Genomic DNA, 21,757 nt, shown 5'->3' on the forward strand with positions numbered 1-21,757 from the left:
TTCCACATTCTTCACATTCGAAAGGTTTTTCTCCAGTGTGGATTCTTTCGTGGACCACTAGATCCTTTTTTCGGCAGAAGCGCTTTACGCAATATTTGCAACTGTGAGGTTTTTCACCAGCGTGATATCGTTCATGAAGTTTTAGACCATCTAGTCGGGCGCTTTAAGACTTGGTCGATATGTAAAACATTCCTTACAATGCTTACATTTGTAAGGTTTTTCTCCAGCATGAATTATTTCATGAGCATTGAGATGTCCTGTATGACTAAAACATTTGCCACAAACTTGGCATTCAAAAGGTTTTTCCCCAGTATGAATTCTTTCGTGAGTTTTTAGATGTGATAAACTTAAAAAACATTTCTTACAATGTTTGCACGCGTGTTGTTTTATTCTTTTATATTTTCGCTTAGGAATCGCTTGACCAGCATGTTTTTCTAAACTTACACAGTCATCAAGTTTTCCTCCATTGTGAACTTTTGCGTGACATTCAAGTTCGACGATGGTTTCAAACAGTTTCCCGCAAACCTTGCATCCATTTTTATCAGGAAGATGAGTGGATAAATGTTCTTTCAGAAGATTGTGGTTTGCAAAACATTTTCCACAATTGTGACATCGGAAATTTTTGCTGTTATCTTTAAAGTTAAATATTTTGATGTTTGAATTAAAGGCAGTTTGTTCTTCATGACTGAACTCTTCTTCTTCACTTACAGGCTGGTGTTCTTTCGATGACAAATCTGTTTTGGGGGCAACAGCATCACCAGAAATTCCGCCGTCGCTTTAGTGTGACAGCTCTGTTTCAGTATTTAAAGGAAAACCAAGACATTTTATTGAACTTTATTTATGTGACGCCAAATAATCGTGCTTAATTAATTTGAAAAAAAAATTACAGCGCCTACTTTAAGACAGGGGTCGGCACACGTTTTCTGACGCGGCCCAAAATGCTCTTTCAAAAGCCATTGAAGTTAAAGACTGGTTCACACTAGACGCGACTAGCGTTAACGTGAAATTTACCGGTAACGCTGGCAACGCGTTATGCGTGAACTGGATGACGCTGGCGTTGTACCCCAGACGGTAGACGTTAACGCGTCTAGTGTGAACCAGCCTTAAGACAGTGGTCGGCAAATGTTTTTTGTCGAAAAAATGCTCTGTTAAAAGCCATTGAAGACCCACTACTTGAAACGAATGAGTGAAAAGTTTATGGTCTCAATTAATAGAATTAATATTAATAGCGTTTATAAATCACACGGCGCAACATGCCATAGTATGCGTCTTTGGGCTTAAATGATTTAATAAAGTTAGTTTTTGCGGGGTGTGCTTAGCACGGTGGCCCTATGATTTAACAATAGGCAAAAGTAAAACACAAAATCTTAGCCACACCTTTTTTGACATACAGTACGGTAAATGTACTGTTATCACACGGCCCACAACGGCATGCAAAACTGAAATATTAAAAAAGAGCAAGCGGCCCACTAAAAATTGCTGAAAGGCCCACATTTGGGCCGCGGCCCACACTGCTTAGGACTGTGGTTCTCAACTTTTTTTTTTTCGTGGCCCATTTACGTTGCAAAATAATTCTGTGGCAAAACATTTTTATTAAAGTAAAAGCTGTAAGATAGGTCTAAAACAAAACACAGCAGAACACATTTCAAAACAGATTATTTATTCAACCGTGCGTTAGTGAGATACTTGCGGCTGAACAAAAAATTACATTCCTTTTTAATTCCTCCCCAAGCCATTATTCCTGTAAAATTAAATATAGAGACACATATGAAACTAAATTTAGCTTTTTTAAATTGGTCTGTGGCCCACCTCAAATGTTCTTATGGCCAACCAGTGAGCCATGGCCCACTGGTTAAGAACCGCTGGCTTACGCTATTTGCGCTGTTTATGGCGCGCTATTTGCTAACAATGGAGACGCGCAGATTTACGCCCTAACCCTGTTCATATGTTGTTTGGTATTGTGGCAGATCAATCTGAAACCCTTTTGAATTGTTTGTTGTTGTGTGCGCGTTTTGTAATTTACCGCTGTAAGTACGCCGAATCCGTGCCGAATTTCAATATGTTCCTAAATATGGTTAAATCTGTTCAGAAATCGGAACATCTTATCGCCATTCGGAATTATAAAATTAACGACTTTCTTTGCAAGTGGCAAGGGCTATTTTAACGCTCACTACATGTTACTCCGAATCCCAAACTGTATTTTAATGCCTTCCTGCTAATTCGTCGCTTTCTGACATGTGTTTTCTTTCGCACTCGCTTTGTTGTGTCGCTATATAATAATAAAACTTGTCCAAAAAATAAAAAATAAAATAATGGAGACGCGCGCGCTTAACTCAGTAGGGAGAAGAAAAGCTCAAAACGCGCAGCGGGAATCTTACATTGTTCGTTCCAAAGACACTCCAAAGTATTGTAACGAATCGCGTCAACTTTTTTGCCATTCGATGATCAATAAAGTGAACACGCAGGAAAGTAAGTAAATTATGTCAACGGATTAGGAATATAAACCAGCCTTTAAGCACTAGTAGTGCGAGGCCGGCCCTACAATGTTGGTAATAATTTGTTCCTGGGAATTTGAGAGCAAAAAACATATCACCAATAATTACGCGCATAATAATATTTAACAATTCACACATGCATTAATTTCAGCAGAATACTCTTGCAAAGCTAGAAATCAAGGTCAGACTCTATTGAAATATCAAAATAGTATTTTGGTGTTACTGATCAAGAATTAAGGTCGACATTTATCTGGCAAAGCTCCAGGTGATTTCCACTATCACATATCCAGTGCAACATTCGTTAATAACACAATAAAAATACGTTAGTATAAAGGAAGCGTTGGCAAATTAGCTAAGTGACAATAGGTGCGCCCTGGTCACACTAAATTAACCTCAGATTCGCCAAATAAAGCTACCAGCCCCTTTAACCTGTCTACTTAAAGTTGTTCGACTGGCCTAAAGCTAGTCGCTTACTATCTGCTAGCTTAACTGTTTCCTATTATTCTGATTTTATCTTGTAACAAAAATAACAACTGATGTAATTACAAATATTCATAATGTACAAGTATATAAGTTACCATCTGGCTACTAGTATTTATATAGATGTCCTGACAGTTGGTATTGGTTTTGACTATCTGTTACACGTAAAGAAAAGCGAACAGATCACGCTGCGATGTAGCAACATGCTTTTCTTAGGCAAGAAAATGTCTTTCCGATAGGCTTAAACTGTAAGTTTCTACAACAATTAGGTTAAGATAACCTTCTACTACAGCCATGTATGATGGTTTAACTATACAGAACCCATCTTACGCTTAACACAAAGTAAATGCGTCAGCTGACTTTCGCGAAACGAGTTATTCGACTTACTCACATTAGCTCTAGACCAGTGATCGGCAAACTGTGGGCCGCAGAGCCATTTTTAGTGGCCCGCGAGTTACTTTTGAATAGTTTAGTGTTATCATGTAGTTGTGGGCCGCGTGAGAGCCGTACGTGCATTACTGTATTTTAAACGTTCATGTGGCTAAAAATTATATTTCCTATAGCGTTGTTCAGGCCCGCTTGCCAAATGGGGCCTCGAGAGTGGCTGTCAAACTATATTTTTTGCCAACGTCAACTATATATGTAAACGCAAAATTTTTCTCGCTTTGCGCGTATATTCTTCGTTTTGTACTACCGCTATGTTTTACATTATCGTATGGCAGTGTTTTCGGCATCAAAGCGCCGTGTAATATTTCACCTTTTCTTGGTGTCAACAGTCAAACGCTGTGTAAACTTAGACTCTCTGCGAATTGCAATTTCTACCAAAATATATGTAGTTCAGTATAATTTTCTTTTCAACTTTGCAATATGGCTATTGTATGATCAGTATAATTAATCCAAATTTTAAAGCAAGATTAACGTAATGGATTTCTTTCTACGTGTTTCGTGCGCACGTTTTACGTGAATGCGGGTGCCGCCATTCAGCTGTGAAGATGATATAGTGGTAATATGTTTTACGCGATAAACTTGCTTATTTAGTTACACAATACCCCACCGGTTGGTTGGAGAACAACAAGTTTCCCAAATTACTTGAACTACGATGTTTATTTTGAAGTCAAAAAGCCACATTCTATAATTTCTTTTGTTGCGTGTCTCATAACTGTACAGTTCAATTCCTGTTAAATTATACTATAAATGCCGCTATTTCGAGCAATATTGGAATTTTTAAAGTGCCATATGCCTCACGTATCCTTTTAATTAAAGTTTTGCCAATGTAAATCTATTTGTCAAGGAGTTCGTTCGAGAAAAACAAGTGTTTCTAACTTTGTGACGCCATTCTAATGCCTTAAACTTCTGCCACCGTTTTCATAGTGGTTGAACAGCTCCGAAAAAAGTATATTGGGCCGCGACGAAAAAAGTTTGCCGACCACTGCTCTAGACTAAACAGTTTCAAAAGCACAAATCCTCGCCGAAAGCTGCCTTTTTCACGCTGTTATCTTCACGGTTCGTTGCGCTCGACGAGTTTCACCTCATGTAAATTTCCAAACAGCTGTAACAACTATTTAGCCAACTAACACAATTGTACAACTTAGCTAGTTTTTTTACAGTTAGGTGGCATAAATTATAGTAACAATGTATTTTTTCAAGTAAATGTAATTTATGTTTGGTTTAAAATAACACTAAAACACTAGTCGCCAATCCAAAAAATAGAACTTTACATTGGAAGCCAAACTTTACAAAAAAGTAATTTTTTGGTCCGCATATATTACAACTAATAATTGTATTTTAATCTAAACTGTTTTCCTGTGACAATCACCAATTGCTAAAATACGGACTGACTTAATTAAATTATCCAATTGTTAACTAATTCATAAAAACGTGGCGGGTCCTGCAAAAGTTTTCAGTTTTAGTAGCCGGGTACCGAACGTAAACTTTCGCGCTACGGTGTCCGGCTTTAACTGTTATTCTTATGCTAGTGTATCCGACAACCTTGCACGCATTTCGTTATTTGCTTTTACCGGTAAGTAAGGCAACGCTAGTCTATCGGTTCACAAGGCAAGCTGTATGCAAACCGCTAGCAACTCACTCTAACTTTAAATATAAAACTAAGATGGCAGAGTCTTATCGCCAAACATTGTACAGTAGCTTTGTTTTTAAGTTTACAGTAACTTTGTTTTGTGTATAATAGTAAGGTGTGCTAAGATATTTCTCAGCTTTCCATAAATATACAGTTGTAAACAGCGCCTTGTTGAAGGACGTGGAATTGATAGCACAGTGGCCTAGTTACCATATTATACAATACATTTGACTGCCAATAAACCTATTACTATTAGACTCGCTGGTCGTACAACTGTGTTGTTGAGTCGCTAAATCAGTCGATTTCATCTGGTTTGTAATTTACAACAGGTTTAAATGTCCGTGACAAATCAAGAGTATAAAAAGCAGAATGTACTTACAGATTAAACGGTGCTTAATTCTAAGTTTTGGCGCTGGCCAAGAATCCTACCACAGCGTTGAAACAACTTTTAAGGCAACTTAAAATATTTTGGTTGGGGTGTGGGTAAGTCAAGTATTATTATTTAATAATATTGCTTAACCTATCCAAACACTACCCCAAATAATGTTCGTCGTGGTTGGATTCTAGACCAGCACTGAACTTATTTGTCTCAATTACTTTATACTTACAATATTAACGACTACACCTCACTAAAATGTGGGACAACACCACCACGTTTCCACAATTAAAATCCGACTTAACTTTACAGTTGAACAACCTATTCTGTGGTTTATTTTATAATAATCCTTGTTAGCATTACAACTGTAACAGCTCTTGAAATCAGACGAACCTCTCAGCTGGTTTGTTTTTAGCAAGGTGCAAGAGACAAACCGTATCCAATGTAGCAAGAAAAAGGCAAATTTGAAGTGCGCTTGTAGCAGGTCTACGCATTCACAAAGCATGTCTAAAACTTTTTGGTTGTTAGAACTGTTTTGTATCAGTTGTAATGTATGCAGTTACTAATTTCGTCAAAAAGCATTGACTAATGCTATGTGTAGCTTGGCAAAATCGATATTTAATGTAATCCTTAGTACAGCCAAGGTTGCTGGTTTATAAAAGCGCAGGTAACCTTTATTGATTACATTTCTCTACTTTAACTTAAAATTATAATAATATTGGTAAGATTTGATTTGTTATACAGACCATGTAAGTGATTTAATGGCAATGTGTCAGCCTAACGCTTGATTTTAGCTTATTTTGTGAGAAAGAAGTCTACAAGCTGTAATGGCGCAAGCTGTCTAGTGTATGTGCGACTGTGTGTGCGATTATAGGCTGATTTCCGTTTTCCTGTCGGGCTGGTGTCGCTAATCCCCAACGCAGTCGCTTTTGCGCTATATATTCTAATGCTGGAACTGTAGAACGCGATCAAATTATCCGTTTGCTTCACTTGTTATGCTGCGCCGTAAGCTGTAGGCCAAGGGTCTCAAACTCAAATTGCTCTGAGGGCCAAATGAGGACGTGTAAAATGCCCAAGGGCCGCAATTCACAATAAATAAGAACACAATATAATATAAACACATGTAGGCTGATTTTGGGCTACAGTTATTTGTTCTGGCTACTTTACTGGCAGCGTTTTTCAAGGACAAGAATCTCTATATTGGGCTTCAAATTGTCAGCAGAAACAAATCTTAGAGTTGCTTGCAGATGTGGACTGCCTAATATTGGCAAAGAAAATTCTTTGTTTGCAAAATGCTGGTTTAACTTTTTATTTTTTTACTTTGCCCTGGTAAGCATGTTATTTATCGCGGTGCATTGTTTCGAAGTGCAAACCCTTGTTATACTTCTTCATAACAGCGATCTTTCTGCCAAATAAGGCCTCTGACCGCGGTGACAAAATATAACTCCTCCCCCTTATCTTGAAAAACTTTTCTTTCGTCTGTGATTTTTCTCATTTTTGAAGCAAAAGACAAGTGTAATTTAGCTTTTTAAGCTATAGAAATTTATTTCAATACTAGGCTAGAACAATCAAAGCCTACAACTCGACAATTAATTTATACATTATGAGATGACCAATTACACTAACACCTGACTGACGCACTATCCAGCTTTATTGTGACAACTGTACAGAGTTGAATAGGAAATGTGACGTAATAGTAGATCTTTCACCGCATAAATGGTAGCGTTTGAAAGTGATATGACAGTGAAGTTTGGTGAGTATATTTTCAGTTTTTTGAAGCAATTTTAGAGTGAATTTTAACTTTCAAATCTGATTAGAAAAATATATGTGGCACTTAAATATTGTTAAATACTTGGAAATCCAAAATTTTTTATTTTTATCTCATTTTTACAAGATTCCGGTATTTATTAATTTAGAAGCGCCACTGTCCATACGACAACGCACAAAAATACCGTCTCTTTGGTATAGATCGTCTAAATCGAAAGATATAAGACCAAAACCCGTCGGAAAAAGACCTAAATTGCCCGAATAAGGGCTAACACAGCCTTTTCATAATTTATCACTAACTACCCCAAAATTTTAACCCTAGCCAAATCGGCCGATGCTACAGTTTCAGGATGTTTGCGTCCTATATAGGTCGTATTTCGTATAGTTTAGAACTTATTTTGTGCTGGATATTACTGCGTATTATGTTTTTATGTCGTTGGTCTTAATACTGAGGTATTCTAGATTATTCTACTCTAGATTGCTTTAAAGGGCTTTCTTGTATATTCCTGTTTGAAGGCCTATATTAATAAAGCCAGATATAGGCGATGCAGGTCTGTTTTTAAATGATTGCTATTTTATATATGATTGTTCACATTGCATAAGTTTTACCGCGTGTTTGTCCATTGCTGTACTTCTGTTGTGCAAGATTTGACAAAACATACCTTAGGGCAGGGGTTCTCAAACTTTTTTTACCGCGAACTCCTAAAATTTTCTTTCATCTCGCGTGGACCACTGTAGGCAAAAAAATTTAAAAAATAACGTCATAAATTGACGTCACAGTACAAATAGACTTCATAAATTTGCTGATTTTGGTCCAAAATTGTGAAAGTGAAATGTAGTCTAAATACATTCAATGCAAAACCATTTTATTTTTACTTAAATTAATTTCTTTAATAAATTAATTACTTCTTAAATAAACAATGATATTTCAATTAGACCTTGATGGGCCCCCTAAAACTAGTTCACAGACCCCCAAGGGGTACATGGACCCCAGTTTAAAAATCCCTGCCTTAGGGTGTGGCGGTCCAACCTAGATCGACTAATTAAGCGAGCTACCAATTATGTACAATGTCAGGACCTACGTTTTCGTAGCAGTTGGTTAGGAATCTAGGATAATGTCAACAAGAATATTTTATTATTATTGTATATTTTCTAGCATAGTGGTTGTAGATTGTTGTATGTTGAAAATGAATAGTTATTCTAAAACTTTGATGAAAGAAAAAGGGTATTAAAAACTTTAAAAATGTTACCTATTACTGTATGGGCTTTGATAATTGTCTAACCACAACCTCCAGTCATTATTTTACGTTTTTTTCGAAATGTTTAAAATGGATTTACTTCTGTACGCGCCTTGTATATTCTTACTACGTCTTGTTGTAATTGTTGTGAAAATCGTGTTTAAACGACTGTAACCAAGCCCTACTCATATTTGGAATATATATGACATATATTTTAATTTTATAAATTCATAGATTTAACCTGATTGAAATAAATTTATTGTTTAAAAGTGTAACATTTGAGCATTTGCTTGTTTAATCTGTAGCGACAAACAAAATTTTTAAAAATGAGAAAAAGGTATGTGTAGTTTATATTTTCTATATATTTCACCAGAGAGACTGAAACCACTGGTTTTCAACCAAACTGAGAAGTTCCTCTTGGCCGCTAGTTAAACCATTATTTTCGGTATAAAGATGTTTATTCATCCAACAATGGCCATCATGTAAAGATGTGAGATAAGCATAAAGTGCCATATACACAACAAGCATTTTAGACTTAAATATAGTTTGTCACGTGTTAAGGGCGATTGTAAAATGACTCTATTGTTGTTCTGTTAAAAGTGAGCCGCGAAATAGTTAAGATTTTTCTAGTGTGCCGCGAGCCACAAAAGTTTGAAAACCACTGCTTGAGAAAGTTTAATTACTTCCATTTTTTTCATACCCTTACCTTTCAAGGTAGTGCTGCGTAGTATCAATGCCAACCTACTATCGGACCAGTACCGATACTACTCTAGGGTATCGGCTCCGATCTGATATATCGGACATCTCTGCCAGCTAAAGATGTTTAAACAGTTCTGCTAAATATTAATATTTTCGGTTTTATACTTTTTAGGAGTAAAAATATGTCAAACTCTCAAATCTATCTTGAAACCGTAGATCTAAAAAAACAGAGCGATAATGGATTTTCTGATGATTCTGTTGCCACGATTACAAGTGATGGGTCAAAAGAACATCAAACTGTAAACGAAGACCATAAATGTGAAGGGCAAAGTGACTTGGATCAGAAGATTGTTATTAGAGGGAGGAAATATGATAAATCAGCAGGAAATGAAGCGGAAGTTAGTTTTAAAGACAAGGACAAGTTTCGTTGTCACATTTGTGAAAAGTCTTTCCAAAGTCCTGGCAAGTTAAATTGGCATCTATCTTCAAAACAGTTGAAGAAACACGAATGCAAGGTATGCGGGAAATGTTGTGGAACAACTGGTGATCTAAAAAGTCATATTGCAGTTCACACTGGAGAAAAACCTTACAAATGCAACTATTGTGAAAAGTGTTTTGCCAGGCAAGGAGAGCTTACAGTTCATGAAAGAACTCACACTGGCGAAAAACCTTACAGCTGCAAATATTGTTTTAAATGTTTCAGCCAAGCAGGGGGTCGTAGAAATCATGAAAGAACTCACACTGGAAAAAAACCATTTGAGTGTAACGAATGTGGAAAATGTTTTGCCAGGAAAGATAATCTTATCAATCATATGCGAACCCATACTGGTGAAAAGCCTCACGAATGCAAATATTGTGCGAAACGGTTTACCTCAAAGAGTGATCTTAATAAGCATGAACGAATTCACACTGGTGAAAAACCATTTGCGTGCAAGTATTGTGAAAAATGTTTTGCCGCGAGTGGTAATCTTAGTCAACACGAAAGAATTCACACCGGAGAAAAACCATACATATGCAATCATTGTGGAAAATCGTTTGCCAGCAAAGGATACCTTAAATCACATGAAATAACTCATACCGGAGAAAGACCTTTCAAATGCAAATATTGTGAAGAAAGTTTTACATATGGAGGAGCTCTTAAAAAACACGAAGTTCATCACACTGGAGAAACACCTTATAAATGCAAACATTGTGGAAAATGTTTTGGCATGCAAGGAGATCTTACAACTCATGAAAGAACTCACACTGGAGAAAAACCTTTCAGATGTAAGTATTGTGGAAAATATTTCAGCCAAGTTGGAAGTCTTAAAACTCATGAACGAATACACACAGGTGAAAAACCATACAAGTGTAAAGAATGTGGAAAATGCTTTTTTACTTCAGGAAATCTTGCAAGTCACAAAAGTACTCATACTACAGAAAAACCGCACAAATGCAGTATTTGCGGTAAGTGTTTCACACTTGTATATCATTTAAGAAAACATGCAAAGACTCACACGGGAATCAAACCTTTTAAATGCAAACTTTGTGGAAACTGTTTCACCACTTCGCGAGCTCTTAACATCCATGAAAGGATTCACACCGGAGAAAAACCTTACAAATGTAAAGAATGTGGAAAGTGTTTTGTCCAGCTGGGGCATCTTAAATGTCATGAAAGAATTCACACTGGGGAAAAACCCTACGTGTGTAATGTTTGTGAAAAAAGCTACAGTCAAATGTCAACTCTCAAAAAACATGAAAACACACACACCAGAAAAATAGCCCTACAAATGCAAATGTTGTAACAAATGTTTTGCGTGAAAAATTCACCTTAAAAGACATGAAAAGACTCATGGAGATTATTTTGAGAGCCCTGCTCAAACCAACCCTGACCAACTTACAGCTGTTTTGAAGTGACTTGATTTATGGAAAATGTGAAATTAAAACGCTAGATAAATCAATTTTGATTTAAACTGCATTTCTTAAAGTTCATTTTTACTTTCTTGTAATATTTTGGCATCTTTGAAAATAATTCAACCCATACGGTAATGTTAGAAATAGAAAGTATGCTTTTATCAGCAAAATTAACAAACGCTTTATTGACAATTTGAATGAAATTGTTTATTGTGTTCACACGCTTTGTTTTTTTTTTGTTTTAATTTTACACGTTTAAGCTGGATTTGTTATTCATTTGTCGCTGTATTATATCAATTTATTGATATCGTTTGTTTGACTGAAATATATCGTCGATGTAATAACCGCCAAACGTTTCTTAGTAATGTCATCTGTTAATTAGTTAAATTGAGTAATTACGTACAATTTATATCTTTATTAATAGTTTATTAACTTCTCAAGAAAAGGATTTTACCCCTGACTTGTATATTAAGGCTAGGACCACCCTATTTTACGTTTTAAGTTGGGTTGAACAGCATTGCATTGTTACCCACGCATGTCTGTCAAGATTTTACTCCCATATCCCTTTTTGCAGTCAAATAAAATTAACCAAAACTTATCGTTTAAACTAGCGGTCAGCAAACTATATTATGGCTCGCGGCCAGATCCGGCCCACTGGTTTAATTGATCCGGCCCGCGGCATATTTCCTCAGGGAAGATCAAGCACAGTTGATGTTCTGTTAAATGCAATTCAGAACTAAATTTCAATGAACATTTTAAACTGTACGACAAATTAGTTAAGCTCGCTACAGTTTTTATTGCATTGTCGTATATTTCCTTCGTTTAAAGCAATCAGTTTAATTAACTTAGACCAAACAATTTAAATACGACCCGCGTAAATCTTGAATTGTTGTCTTTCCCGAGATGGACAGGCCTTACAGATATCTGGACGTTTGTCAAAAAAGCTTGTTGACCCCTGGTTTATACAAAATCTTACAATTGGAGAGCAAAGTAAACTATTTAGCGTTTGTAGAGATCTGTCTAAGCTGGTTATTAATTCCGAAGAGACCAATGCAGACTGACGCAACAGGCGGTGCAACATACAGCGTGAAAAAGGCGGCTTTGAAACTTTGCTTAAATAACTGGCAGTCTAGGGCTTTCGGCTTAGTCTAGAGTTATGATTTGTGTTTTGCGAGTTTGTGTAAAGTAATTCTACAATACACTAACTTCAAGTAAGTAGCATTTGTAAAGTTGAAATAGTACCATCGTTGACGCGAAGCTAGTGCAAGGAGACGTGGATGCATATTGCCGGTTAGTCATTGTACAGTTAGCTTGTGTAGGTACTTCCCATCACAGAAGGTCGCAGAATAGAGGGAACTGAACGAGCATAGGTTTACCGGCCCTCAATTACAAATGACAGAAGCGGAAACGAGAAGAATTATAAAACACAGCAGGAACAGACCTACACTAGACTAGCAACCGTAAAAACAGCAGTCCACGCTAAAGTACAATTGAATGAACAACTTTATAATCAAGTTTAAAAACAAACAGTAACTTGGAATACCACGAATTAAATTTAGCGAGCTGATATATTTAGTTGAGGTCCAACTAGTCGTAATGTTGCAGTTACTAGTTGGGCAAAACTCATATCAAAATAGCTTAATTTGACGATTAGCATAACTGCCTTCTGTGTAGTAAGACCGAATCGAACTGAATATTAATGTTTTAAATAATTAAGAATAGTTCGATTGCTGTAAGTAATGTGTAAACTTTTGATGGATGTATTGTTTCTTTCTGGAGATATTATACGATGAAATTTCGAACTGAATGCTTCCCTTTGTTACAGCAGACGTATATAACTGTACTCCACACCAGTGGTCTCCAACCTGTGGGGTCGCTTAAAATTTTTCTGGGGTCGCCATAACTCACCAAATTCTTGCTGTTTTAGTACGATATATGTAATGACGTCAAAACAATAAACGTGACTGAGTACATAGCACAGATAAAATTTTGTTTCTTCTAAATAAAATAGGTGTTTTAGCTGTTAAACTGGTAGGTTACAAGGATTTTAGAAAATAAATATTTACATTTGAATTTCGATGTAATTCAGTTAACCTACACGACTCAGTCCAATTTTGTGATTTTACTATACTCTTATATACTCTTTCCGTTTTCAACTACATGGGATTTGTTTAACGAACTTCAGCGCAATGAGCATATTAAAAACGAAACACCGTAAATCGCTTGGAAGTAGAGCTTGACGGTTATGTCGGTTATGCTTATGCAAAGTGGGGCCGCTTTTTCAAAAACTGGTGAACACTACTAAGCTGGCGCAACCATCACACTAAATGCAATTTACTGTTCAAACAAATTGATTTTTTTGTATTAGTTGGTGTGCCAAATTCAAATACTTAATTTACATAAAACTACCTAAACGAAATCATTTTGGTGCACATATGTAGCCATAGGTCTTTGGAAATGTGTAAAGTTAACGCATTTATTCACTCGTGTTACTTTCCATTATTTAGAATATTTTTGTTCCTATCTGAAAACAATGGGGTCGCAATGAAAATTATGATTTCATTTTATTTAAATTGGGGTCGCCCGTTAAAAAGGTTGGAGACCACTGCTCTACACAAACCGTTATAAACATTGCAAAATCACATAAGGTGTTTAACGCACATGTTGATTAAAAAAGTATTTTGTCGGTTGGGGCATAAAATTGCTTTGCATAAGTGAGTAGAGTTCTATATAACAATGTGGCGCTCGACATTAGCTTGTTCAGACTGCTTGTTTGTCTTTTTTTTTAAAGGCTTCCAACCAATAACAACTGGTAGTTTGTCTGCAGATACTAGTGGCCCGGTAACGAATTTAGTTGTGGCCTAATACATTAAGCCAATTATTACCAAACTTTATTCCTTGGTCGCCTTTGGAAAAAGTTTGCTTGACTTGCGACGCACCAAGTGATAAGAATTTTACTTATTTTGATTGATTTAGTTGTTTCTTTGTAAAACATAATATCAAAATTAGTCGAACCTCCCAGCTGGTTTGCAAGGCGCAAGAAACCAACTGTATCCAATGCAGCAAGAAAAAGGCAAATTTGAAGTACGCTTGGTTAAGTAGCAGGTCTAGGATTTTGCATTCGCAAAGCATGTCAATAACTTTTTGGTTATTGGGACTGTTTTGTATCAGTTGTAATGTATGCAAGTATTCATTTTGTCAACAACAGCCAAAGAATTAACTAACGCTATGTGGAGTTTTTAGTAAAGTTAATAATAATTAACGTAGTTCTTCATACAGCCAAGGTTGCTAGTTTACAAAAGTTTAGCTTTCCTTTATTAATTACATTTCTCTACTTTAAGTTAAAATTATAATATTATTGTAAGATTTTGAATTGTTATACAGACCCTGTAAGTTATTTAATGGCAATGTGTCAGCCTAACGCTTGATTTTAGCTTATTTTGTGACAAAGAAGTCTACAAACTGTAATGGCGCAAGCTGTCTAGTGTATGCGCGACTGTGTGTGCGATTATAGGCTGATTTCCGTTTTCCTGTCGAGCTGGTGACGCTAATCCCCAACGCAGCCGCTTTTGCGCTATATATTCTAATGCTGGAACTGTAAAACGCGATCAAATTATCCGTTTGCTAAACTTTTTATGCTGCGCTGTGAGTTGTAGGCGATGTATTGAAAGCGGATAACTATGCAAGATTTTTTAATTGTAAAATGAATACCGCTGGCTGACAATATGCAATTTTAATTTTCGAGACAGTTTGTTTGGTTTCAGTTTAGTAAAGTCCGACAGTTCATTGGTTCAAATATACAAAACCAGTATAAATTTGGAAAGAATATTATTATTTTTTTTATTTAAGGCACAAAGTAATCGCAGGTAGATAGTCTTTCTAGTTGTTATCTAGTTTGTTAATCGTTGGTGCGACTTGAAATGTGAACAAAATTTTCTTAGCTGCACGCTTGAAAACGATGCTTTAAACTAGCTTTCGTGACACCCCTTTTTTATTCGAACAAGAATTAAGTCTGACATGCCATTTATTAATAAAGTCTATTTAACAAAGATCGTCTAACTCGGAATGAGAACAAAACCAGTCGGAAAAAGACCTAAATGACCAGAATAAGACCTGTACAACGTTACCTAACCCCACCCCACCCTAACCTCAATTTAGCACTAATTCCCCTAATAATTATAACCCCAACCTGGTTTCTAGCCTCTACCATTACCCTACTCAACCCCAAATATGGCAAACAATTGTCGTTTTAACTGATCAGCCTACATGGTTTATATAACAAAACGCCTGATGCCAAACGTAAAATTTCAGGCTGAATTGCGTCTTTTAGGTTTTATTCCAAATAGTTTATGAACTATTCTAACAAGTTTAGATAATATTATGTCGTGAATATTACTGCGTATTAGTTTTTGTTGTTCTCCAGCTAGAAGACTGAGATAAAAAACATCAACGTCGGAATTAAACACAGTTCGGAATCGCACCAAAATAGGGCTAACACATAATTTCGGACGGATTCCGATGAGTTTAGGGCTTATTCAGGTGATTTCGATCTCATACTGTATAGGATATTACTGCGTCGATTTGTCTTTATTATGTCGTTGGTCTTCATTGTACTATGATTTTATAGATTTTTCTGCTTCAGGTATTGTTGCTTTTTAGGTCATGTGTTCCCAATTATATACATAACTATATAGGGTTTGTTGAAGTTGGATTTTGGACAGAATTTTATAAAAAAGTGTATTTATGATGTGTTTTCTAAAGGGACTTTACTATTTACACTAAATTTAGTAATTATAAATAAAGTATTCCATCAGTGCTCGGCAGACTGTTGCTGTTACCCAAATGTGCGCCTGTTGGACATTTTTAGTGGGCCGCGAGCAATTTTTTAAGTAATTTTAGGCTTCACGTATCCTTTTAATTGAAGTTTAGCCAAGGTAAAATAAATTAAAACCCTTTTTATAATATTTTTAATTGCTATGCTTGGCAAATTTTCAAGGTGGGACCTTAAGAAGGTGGTTTAAAAACATATAAACACAGAGCAACAGGGTGGATAACTTAAATCCTGTGTATGTTAACAGGCTTGAATATAAATGAAAATATAACTAAACAATTTGTTCAACAAGTGTTGTTCTTCCACAAATATACAAATGCAGAAATGCTGCTGTGCCCTACAAAGGTTTGCCCAATAAAGGCCTTGAAGAGCTTTTCTGTAAGACGAGTTGAGCATGGCTGCCTAAAAAATAAAATTTAGATCAATATAATATACTGCAATAATTAAATTATACACTGTCACTGAACAACTTTTTTTTACTTGCATAGTAAAATTTTCAAGTTACCGACTAGAACCACTACAAGTCATGTCATAAAAATATGTTTTAGTCTGTCATTAACCACCACAAAAACATATTATTATGACTTGTACTAAGTTTGTGGCAATGCATTCTTTAAGCATAGCATTAGGAAATGTATTATTCGTGTTACACTTTAACTGAATGATAGTGCAATGATTGTGAAACAAGTTCATTTTTATTGTAATTGATATCTTCATAACCCACAAAAATTAAAAAAAAGGTTCACCCTACTTTGAAAACAAATTAAATCATTAAATAATTTCATACAAAAGGGTAATATGTGTTCCAGATTATTGAAATTTGTGCTTAAACAAGTGATACACAATCTAACCCAAAAAAGTTGCCCATTACTGGGATATGCAGACCAAACATTAGACACAGCACATATAAATTAAATGTATTTACCATAAATTGAGTTTTTTACCTTGTGATCTATACTCTTTTGTTGATTTCCACTTGAACTTTGTCACAGACTTTTGTTTTCCCATCTTACACTTTGCAGTTAAAATTCCTGTAAATCAATAAAAAAATTATGTAAATTTAGTAGCATTCCAAAGTACTACAGATTAAATTTCACATTTAAAGCTTTAATGTCAGATATAAACAATGGAAATGATAAATTAAAGCTAAAACACATATTAAAGTACCTCAGAAATTTTATAGAGATTGAAAAAACATCAATTTTGGTGAAAATGTTGGAATAATATTTACCATATTTTTTTACATATTCTATGATGAAAGGTTCTAAGCAAAAACTTATATATTGGTCAATTTTGAAAAGCAATAGTTTTCCTCGCTGGCCGCTTCATACGAAATAAAAGCCAAATGTGAATAAGCTATATTAACGTAAAATATGTAAGTAAAATTTACTTACATTTTTAACCTTAATCGTCCATGAAGCAAGTAATTTTAAGTCGAAAAGAGCAATCGGTTGGCTGTCATTGATTGCCCTGAAACAAAGCAGTGTAATCTTAGTATATTTAATGTTATTAAATTGTTAAAAGCATACTTGATTGTTTAACAGAAAAATTAAATTTCTATTTTGGATAAAAAAACATACAAACCTTGAATGATTCAATTAATTTAATCCTTTTATAAAGTGTAAAGCAACAAATCATCATGAAATAGTCTTTTACAACTTTCATTGCTTTTGGATTTATGAATGAAATACCTAAAATTATGAAACAAAAATCCAAATTCAGTCACTTCGATTTCCAAGACAAGGCTTTTGGGCGCTCTTTCACTTATGTACGTGAAAAGTTATGCAAAAACATAACAAAATAATACCGCATACCACAACGCATATTGTTCGGGTTAGGGTGGGGGTTAGCGTTTGGGTGAGGGTGGGTCAAGTAATATTATGTTTATTATTAATAATAACTTGACCCACCCTCAACCAAACGCTAACCCGCACCCTAACCCAAACAATATGCGTTGGAGTTTGCGGCATTTGAAGAAAGTTTTTTTTATTAATTTTCACGTACATAAGTGAAAGAGCGCCGGCTTTTGTAACATACATTTTAGATTCTAAACCTGACAGTCTTGCACAGCTAATAAAACATTATTACTACACATTTATCAAAAAGCAAATTAAAGTATATATGTCACCACTATACACTTTATAGTACGCAAAACCGGCTTTAACTGTAAAGTATAACTTGTAAAAGTTCTAAGCTTTTTTTTCTGTTTGGCGTTTCAATATCCACAGGCCAGTGTTCATGTTCATCGGACCGAATCAATTTCAAATACCTTATGACTTTATTTATTGAATAAACTTTATATGTACACAGAAAATTGTTTTGAAACAAAAAATAATTACTATAATTAGTTGAAATATATCGTAAATCGAACACTTAATAAAGAATACTTACTGTTCGTCATATGTCAAACCATTTATTCTTGAAAAATATACAAGCTTCATGGCGATACAGCTTTTCTCTAGAAAAAATCCGTGCCGTAGATTGTTTTCATCGCGCGTTTTTTTATTGCTGGCGCAATTTAAGTAGGTCATGGCGGCACAAGACCGCACAGCTTCGCTTTGTACTTTGGTACAAAGCTATAGGCAAGCTACATTAATGAAATCATATATTGGATTTAATGGCGCGTTAAGCACACTAACCCGTATATTTGTTATTTTAACATAATGTCAAATAGGCCGAACAGATGTTAAGTTAGGAAACCATGATATAAGTAATTTTGTTTATTGTGATCTGTTACGACCATGTATGCTAACTTGTTAAATATTTGACGAAATCGATAGACGCAATCGTACATAAAACAACCGCTCAGTGCTTTAAAATAACAATAGCTCTCTCAACAACATCCCATCACATCAACATAAATGGCTTAAGCTATAACTTTGCAAGAATGTATCGAACTAAACATGTCTAACAATCAACGTGTTAAAATATCAAGTGTTTAATCGTCAACGTGTTTAAAATCGTTAATTGTGCTTAAAATCTCCCAATATTCTATGTTAAACACGTCAAAATATCAGGTGTTTAGCATAAAATCGTTCAGGTGTTTAGAATTTAAACATCAAAATTCAAATTAAACACAAAGGTGTTTAAATTAGGTGTTGAAGTGTTTAGATTTTAAACGTGCTTAGACCGTTTTGGTGTTCTTTTTTAATCGTTTTCTTAAATTTTGTGGTGTTATATTTGGACGAGACAGTTTTATTATATTATAGAGTGAATGAAATCTGGAGATAGAAGCTAGGGGTGAACAAAACTAAAAAAATTTAAGCCGTAACTGCCCGATCTGATTTTATCGGAATCCCTGCCTGCTAAATATGTTTAAACAGTTCTGCTAAATAATGTTATCTGTTTTTTTCTTTTTAGGAGTAAAAATATGTCAAACTCTCAAATCTATCTTGACACAGCAGAGCTAAAACAACAGAGCGATGATGGATTTTCTGGTGATTCTGTTGCCACGACTACAAATGATGGGTCAAAAGAACTTCAAAGTGTAAATGAAGACTCTAAATGTGAAGGGCAAAGTGACTTCGATCAGAAGATTGTTATTAGAGGGAGGAAAGAAAATACATTTGGAAGAATCCAAACGGAAGTTAGTTTTAAAGACAAGGACAAGTTTCGTTGTCACATTTGTGAGAATTCTTTCGAAAGTCGCGGCAAGTTAAATTGGCATCTATCTTCAAAACATTTGAAGAAACACGAATGCAAGGTATGCGGGAAATGTTGTGGAACAACTGGTGATCTAAAAAGTCATAATGTAGTTCACACTGAAGAAACACCTTACAAATGCAACTATTGTGAAAAGTGTTTTGCCAGGCAAGGAGAGCTTACAACTCATGAAAGAACTCACACTGGCGAAAAACCTTTCAGCTGCAAATATTGCTTTAAATGTTTCAGCCAAGCAGGGGGTCGTAGAATTCATGAAAGAACTCACACTGGAGAAAAAACATTCCAGTGTAACGAATGTGGAAAATGTTTTGCCAGCAAAGCTAATCTTATCAATCATATGCGAACCCATACTGGTGAAAAGCCTTACGAATGCAAATATTGTGCGAAGCGGTTTAGCTCAAAGTTTGATCTTCAAAGGCATGAACGAATTCACACTGGTGAAAAACCATTTACGTGCAAGTATTGTGAAAAATGTTTTGCCGTTAGTGGTAATCTTAGTCAACACGAAAGAATTCACACCGGAGAAAAATCATACTCTTGCAATCATTGTGGAAAATCGTTTCCACACAAACGAAACCTTAAATCACATGAAATAACTCATACCGGAGAAAGACCTTTCAAATGTAAATATTGTGAAGAAAGTTTTACATATGGAGGAGCTCTTAAAAAACACGAAGGTCAGCACACTGGAGAAACACCTTATAAATGCAAACATTGTGGAAAATGTTTTGGTCGGCAAGGAGATCTTACAACTCATGAAAGAACTCACACTGGAGAAAAACCTTTCAGATGTAAGTATTGTGGAAAAAATTTCGGCCAAGCTGGAAATCTTAAAACTCATGAACGAATACACACAGGTGAAAAACCATACAAGTGTAAAGAATGTGGAAAAGGCTTTCTTACTTCAGGAAATCTTGCAAATCACAAAAGTACTCATACTACAGAAAAACCGCACAAATGCAGTATTTGCGGTAAGTGTTTTTCACTTGTAGATCATTTAAGAAAACATGCAAAGACTCACACGGGAGTCAAACCTTTCAAATGCAAACTTTGTGGAAAGCGTTTTGCCCGGCTGTGGCCTCTTACTATCCATGAAAGAATTCACACCGGAGAAAAGCCCTACGTGTGTAAGGTTTGTGAAAAAAGCTACAGTCAAATGTCAACTCTCAAAAAACATGAAAACACACACACTGGGGAAAAGCCCTACGTGTGTAAGGTTTGTGAAAAAAGCTACAGTCAAATGTCAACTCTCAAAAAACATGAAAACACACACACTGTGGAAAAGCCCTACGTGTGTACGGTTTGTGAAAAAAGCTACAGTCAAATCTCAACTCTCAAAAAACATGAAAACACACACACTGGAGAAAAGCCCTACAAATGCAAATGTTGTAACAAAGGTTTTGCGCGAAAATATCATCTTGAAAGACATGAAAAGATTCATGGAGATTATTGTGAGCGCCCTGTTCAAACCAACCCTGACCAACTTACAGCTGTTTTGAACTGACTTGATTCATGGGAAATTTGAAATTAAAACGCTAGATAAATCATTTTTTATTTAAACTGATTTCGTATGGTTCTTTTTTACTTTCTTCTTATATTTTGGCATCTTTGAATCTTTGCCTTTATTAGCAAAATGAACCAACGGCAGTTTATTGCATCTTACTTAGTCAATTTAAATAAATTGGGTCAATTTGCTTTTGGCTGCATATTAGTGAAATAACGTAACGTTGGCTCCAGTGTTTTTTACCAGAACAAAATTCTTGTTTTGCGGTTTGGTGTAAAATCGATTTTTTGTGAAAAAATGTTTTTAGTTTAGCTTTTGTTTCTGCTGTTAGTAGCTTTAGGGTAAGTTCTTATTGTTTACACGCATATTTTTTGCGTTCTAAGTTGGATTTGTGTGCCATTCAAAACTACATTTCAATGAACTTTGTTTGCTGGGCGATTTTCACAATATACATCTGCTTAGCAGATAAAAACCATAATAAAGTGCAAATAGCAATGGCAATGATGGTCAGGGTAGTAAGCCGAAATTAGCTTAGGCGCTAGCAGGGCTGCGGAATCGTTGAAAATTAACCCGAGTCCGACTTCGGTCAAATGTGCGATTTTGTCCCAACAGCCTGTATTCCGCCAATTAACGAAACTAAAATAACGTGGATTCAGTAATTCACGTATAGGGGTGTCAAACAATTCATTCACTTACAATACATGGTTTGAAAATATTCCACCATTTATTATTCC

The 21,757-nt window shown here is 35.4% G+C and overlaps 2 protein-coding genes across 2 annotated transcripts in view; both read left to right on the top strand.

The window, feature by feature from the left end:
- The window catches only part of LOC146166507 (uncharacterized), a 38,149-nt gene extending 26,865 nt beyond the window's left edge, over positions 1 to 11,284 (top strand). The window contains exons 3-4 of the mRNA XM_083386905.1: positions 9,671 to 10,165; positions 10,250 to 11,284. Coding sequence (XP_083243031.1) covers positions 9,671 to 10,165; positions 10,250 to 10,916 — 1,162 coding nt within the window. The 3' untranslated portion in view covers positions 10,917 to 11,284. The remainder of the gene's footprint in view (positions 1 to 9,670; positions 10,166 to 10,249) is intronic.
- Positions 11,285 to 19,226: 7,942 nt separating this feature from the next.
- On the top strand, positions 19,227 to 21,023 carry LOC146166510 (uncharacterized). The gene is made up of 3 exons (XM_083387016.1): positions 19,227 to 19,369; positions 19,748 to 19,921; positions 20,006 to 21,023. The coding sequence occupies exons 1-3, from the start codon at positions 19,227 to 19,229 to the stop codon at positions 21,021 to 21,023; spliced, it is 1,335 nt and encodes a 444-aa protein (XP_083243142.1).
- The last annotated feature ends 734 nt before the right edge of the window (positions 21,024 to 21,757 follow it).

Source organism: Ascidiella aspersa, chromosome 1 (assembly GCF_963924565.1).
Source record: "Ascidiella aspersa chromosome 1, kaAscAspe10.2, whole genome shotgun sequence".
NCBI classification, from domain to species: domain Eukaryota; kingdom Metazoa; phylum Chordata; class Ascidiacea; order Phlebobranchia; family Ascidiidae; genus Ascidiella; species Ascidiella aspersa.

Excerpts from the sequence above, each read along its gene's own strand:
- LOC146166510 (XM_083387016.1), top strand. The coding sequence starts at position 19,227 with ATGTCAAACTCTCAAATCTATCTTGACACAGCAGAGCTAAAACAACAG. Across the intron at positions 19,370-19,747 it reads GAAGACTCTAAATGTGAAGG|CCAAGCAGGGGGTCGTAGAA; the intron begins GCAAAGTGACTT and ends TAAATGTTTCAG. Across the intron at positions 19,922-20,005 it reads GCGAAGCGGTTTAGCTCAAA|TGGTAATCTTAGTCAACACG; the intron begins GTTTGATCTTCA and ends TTTTGCCGTTAG.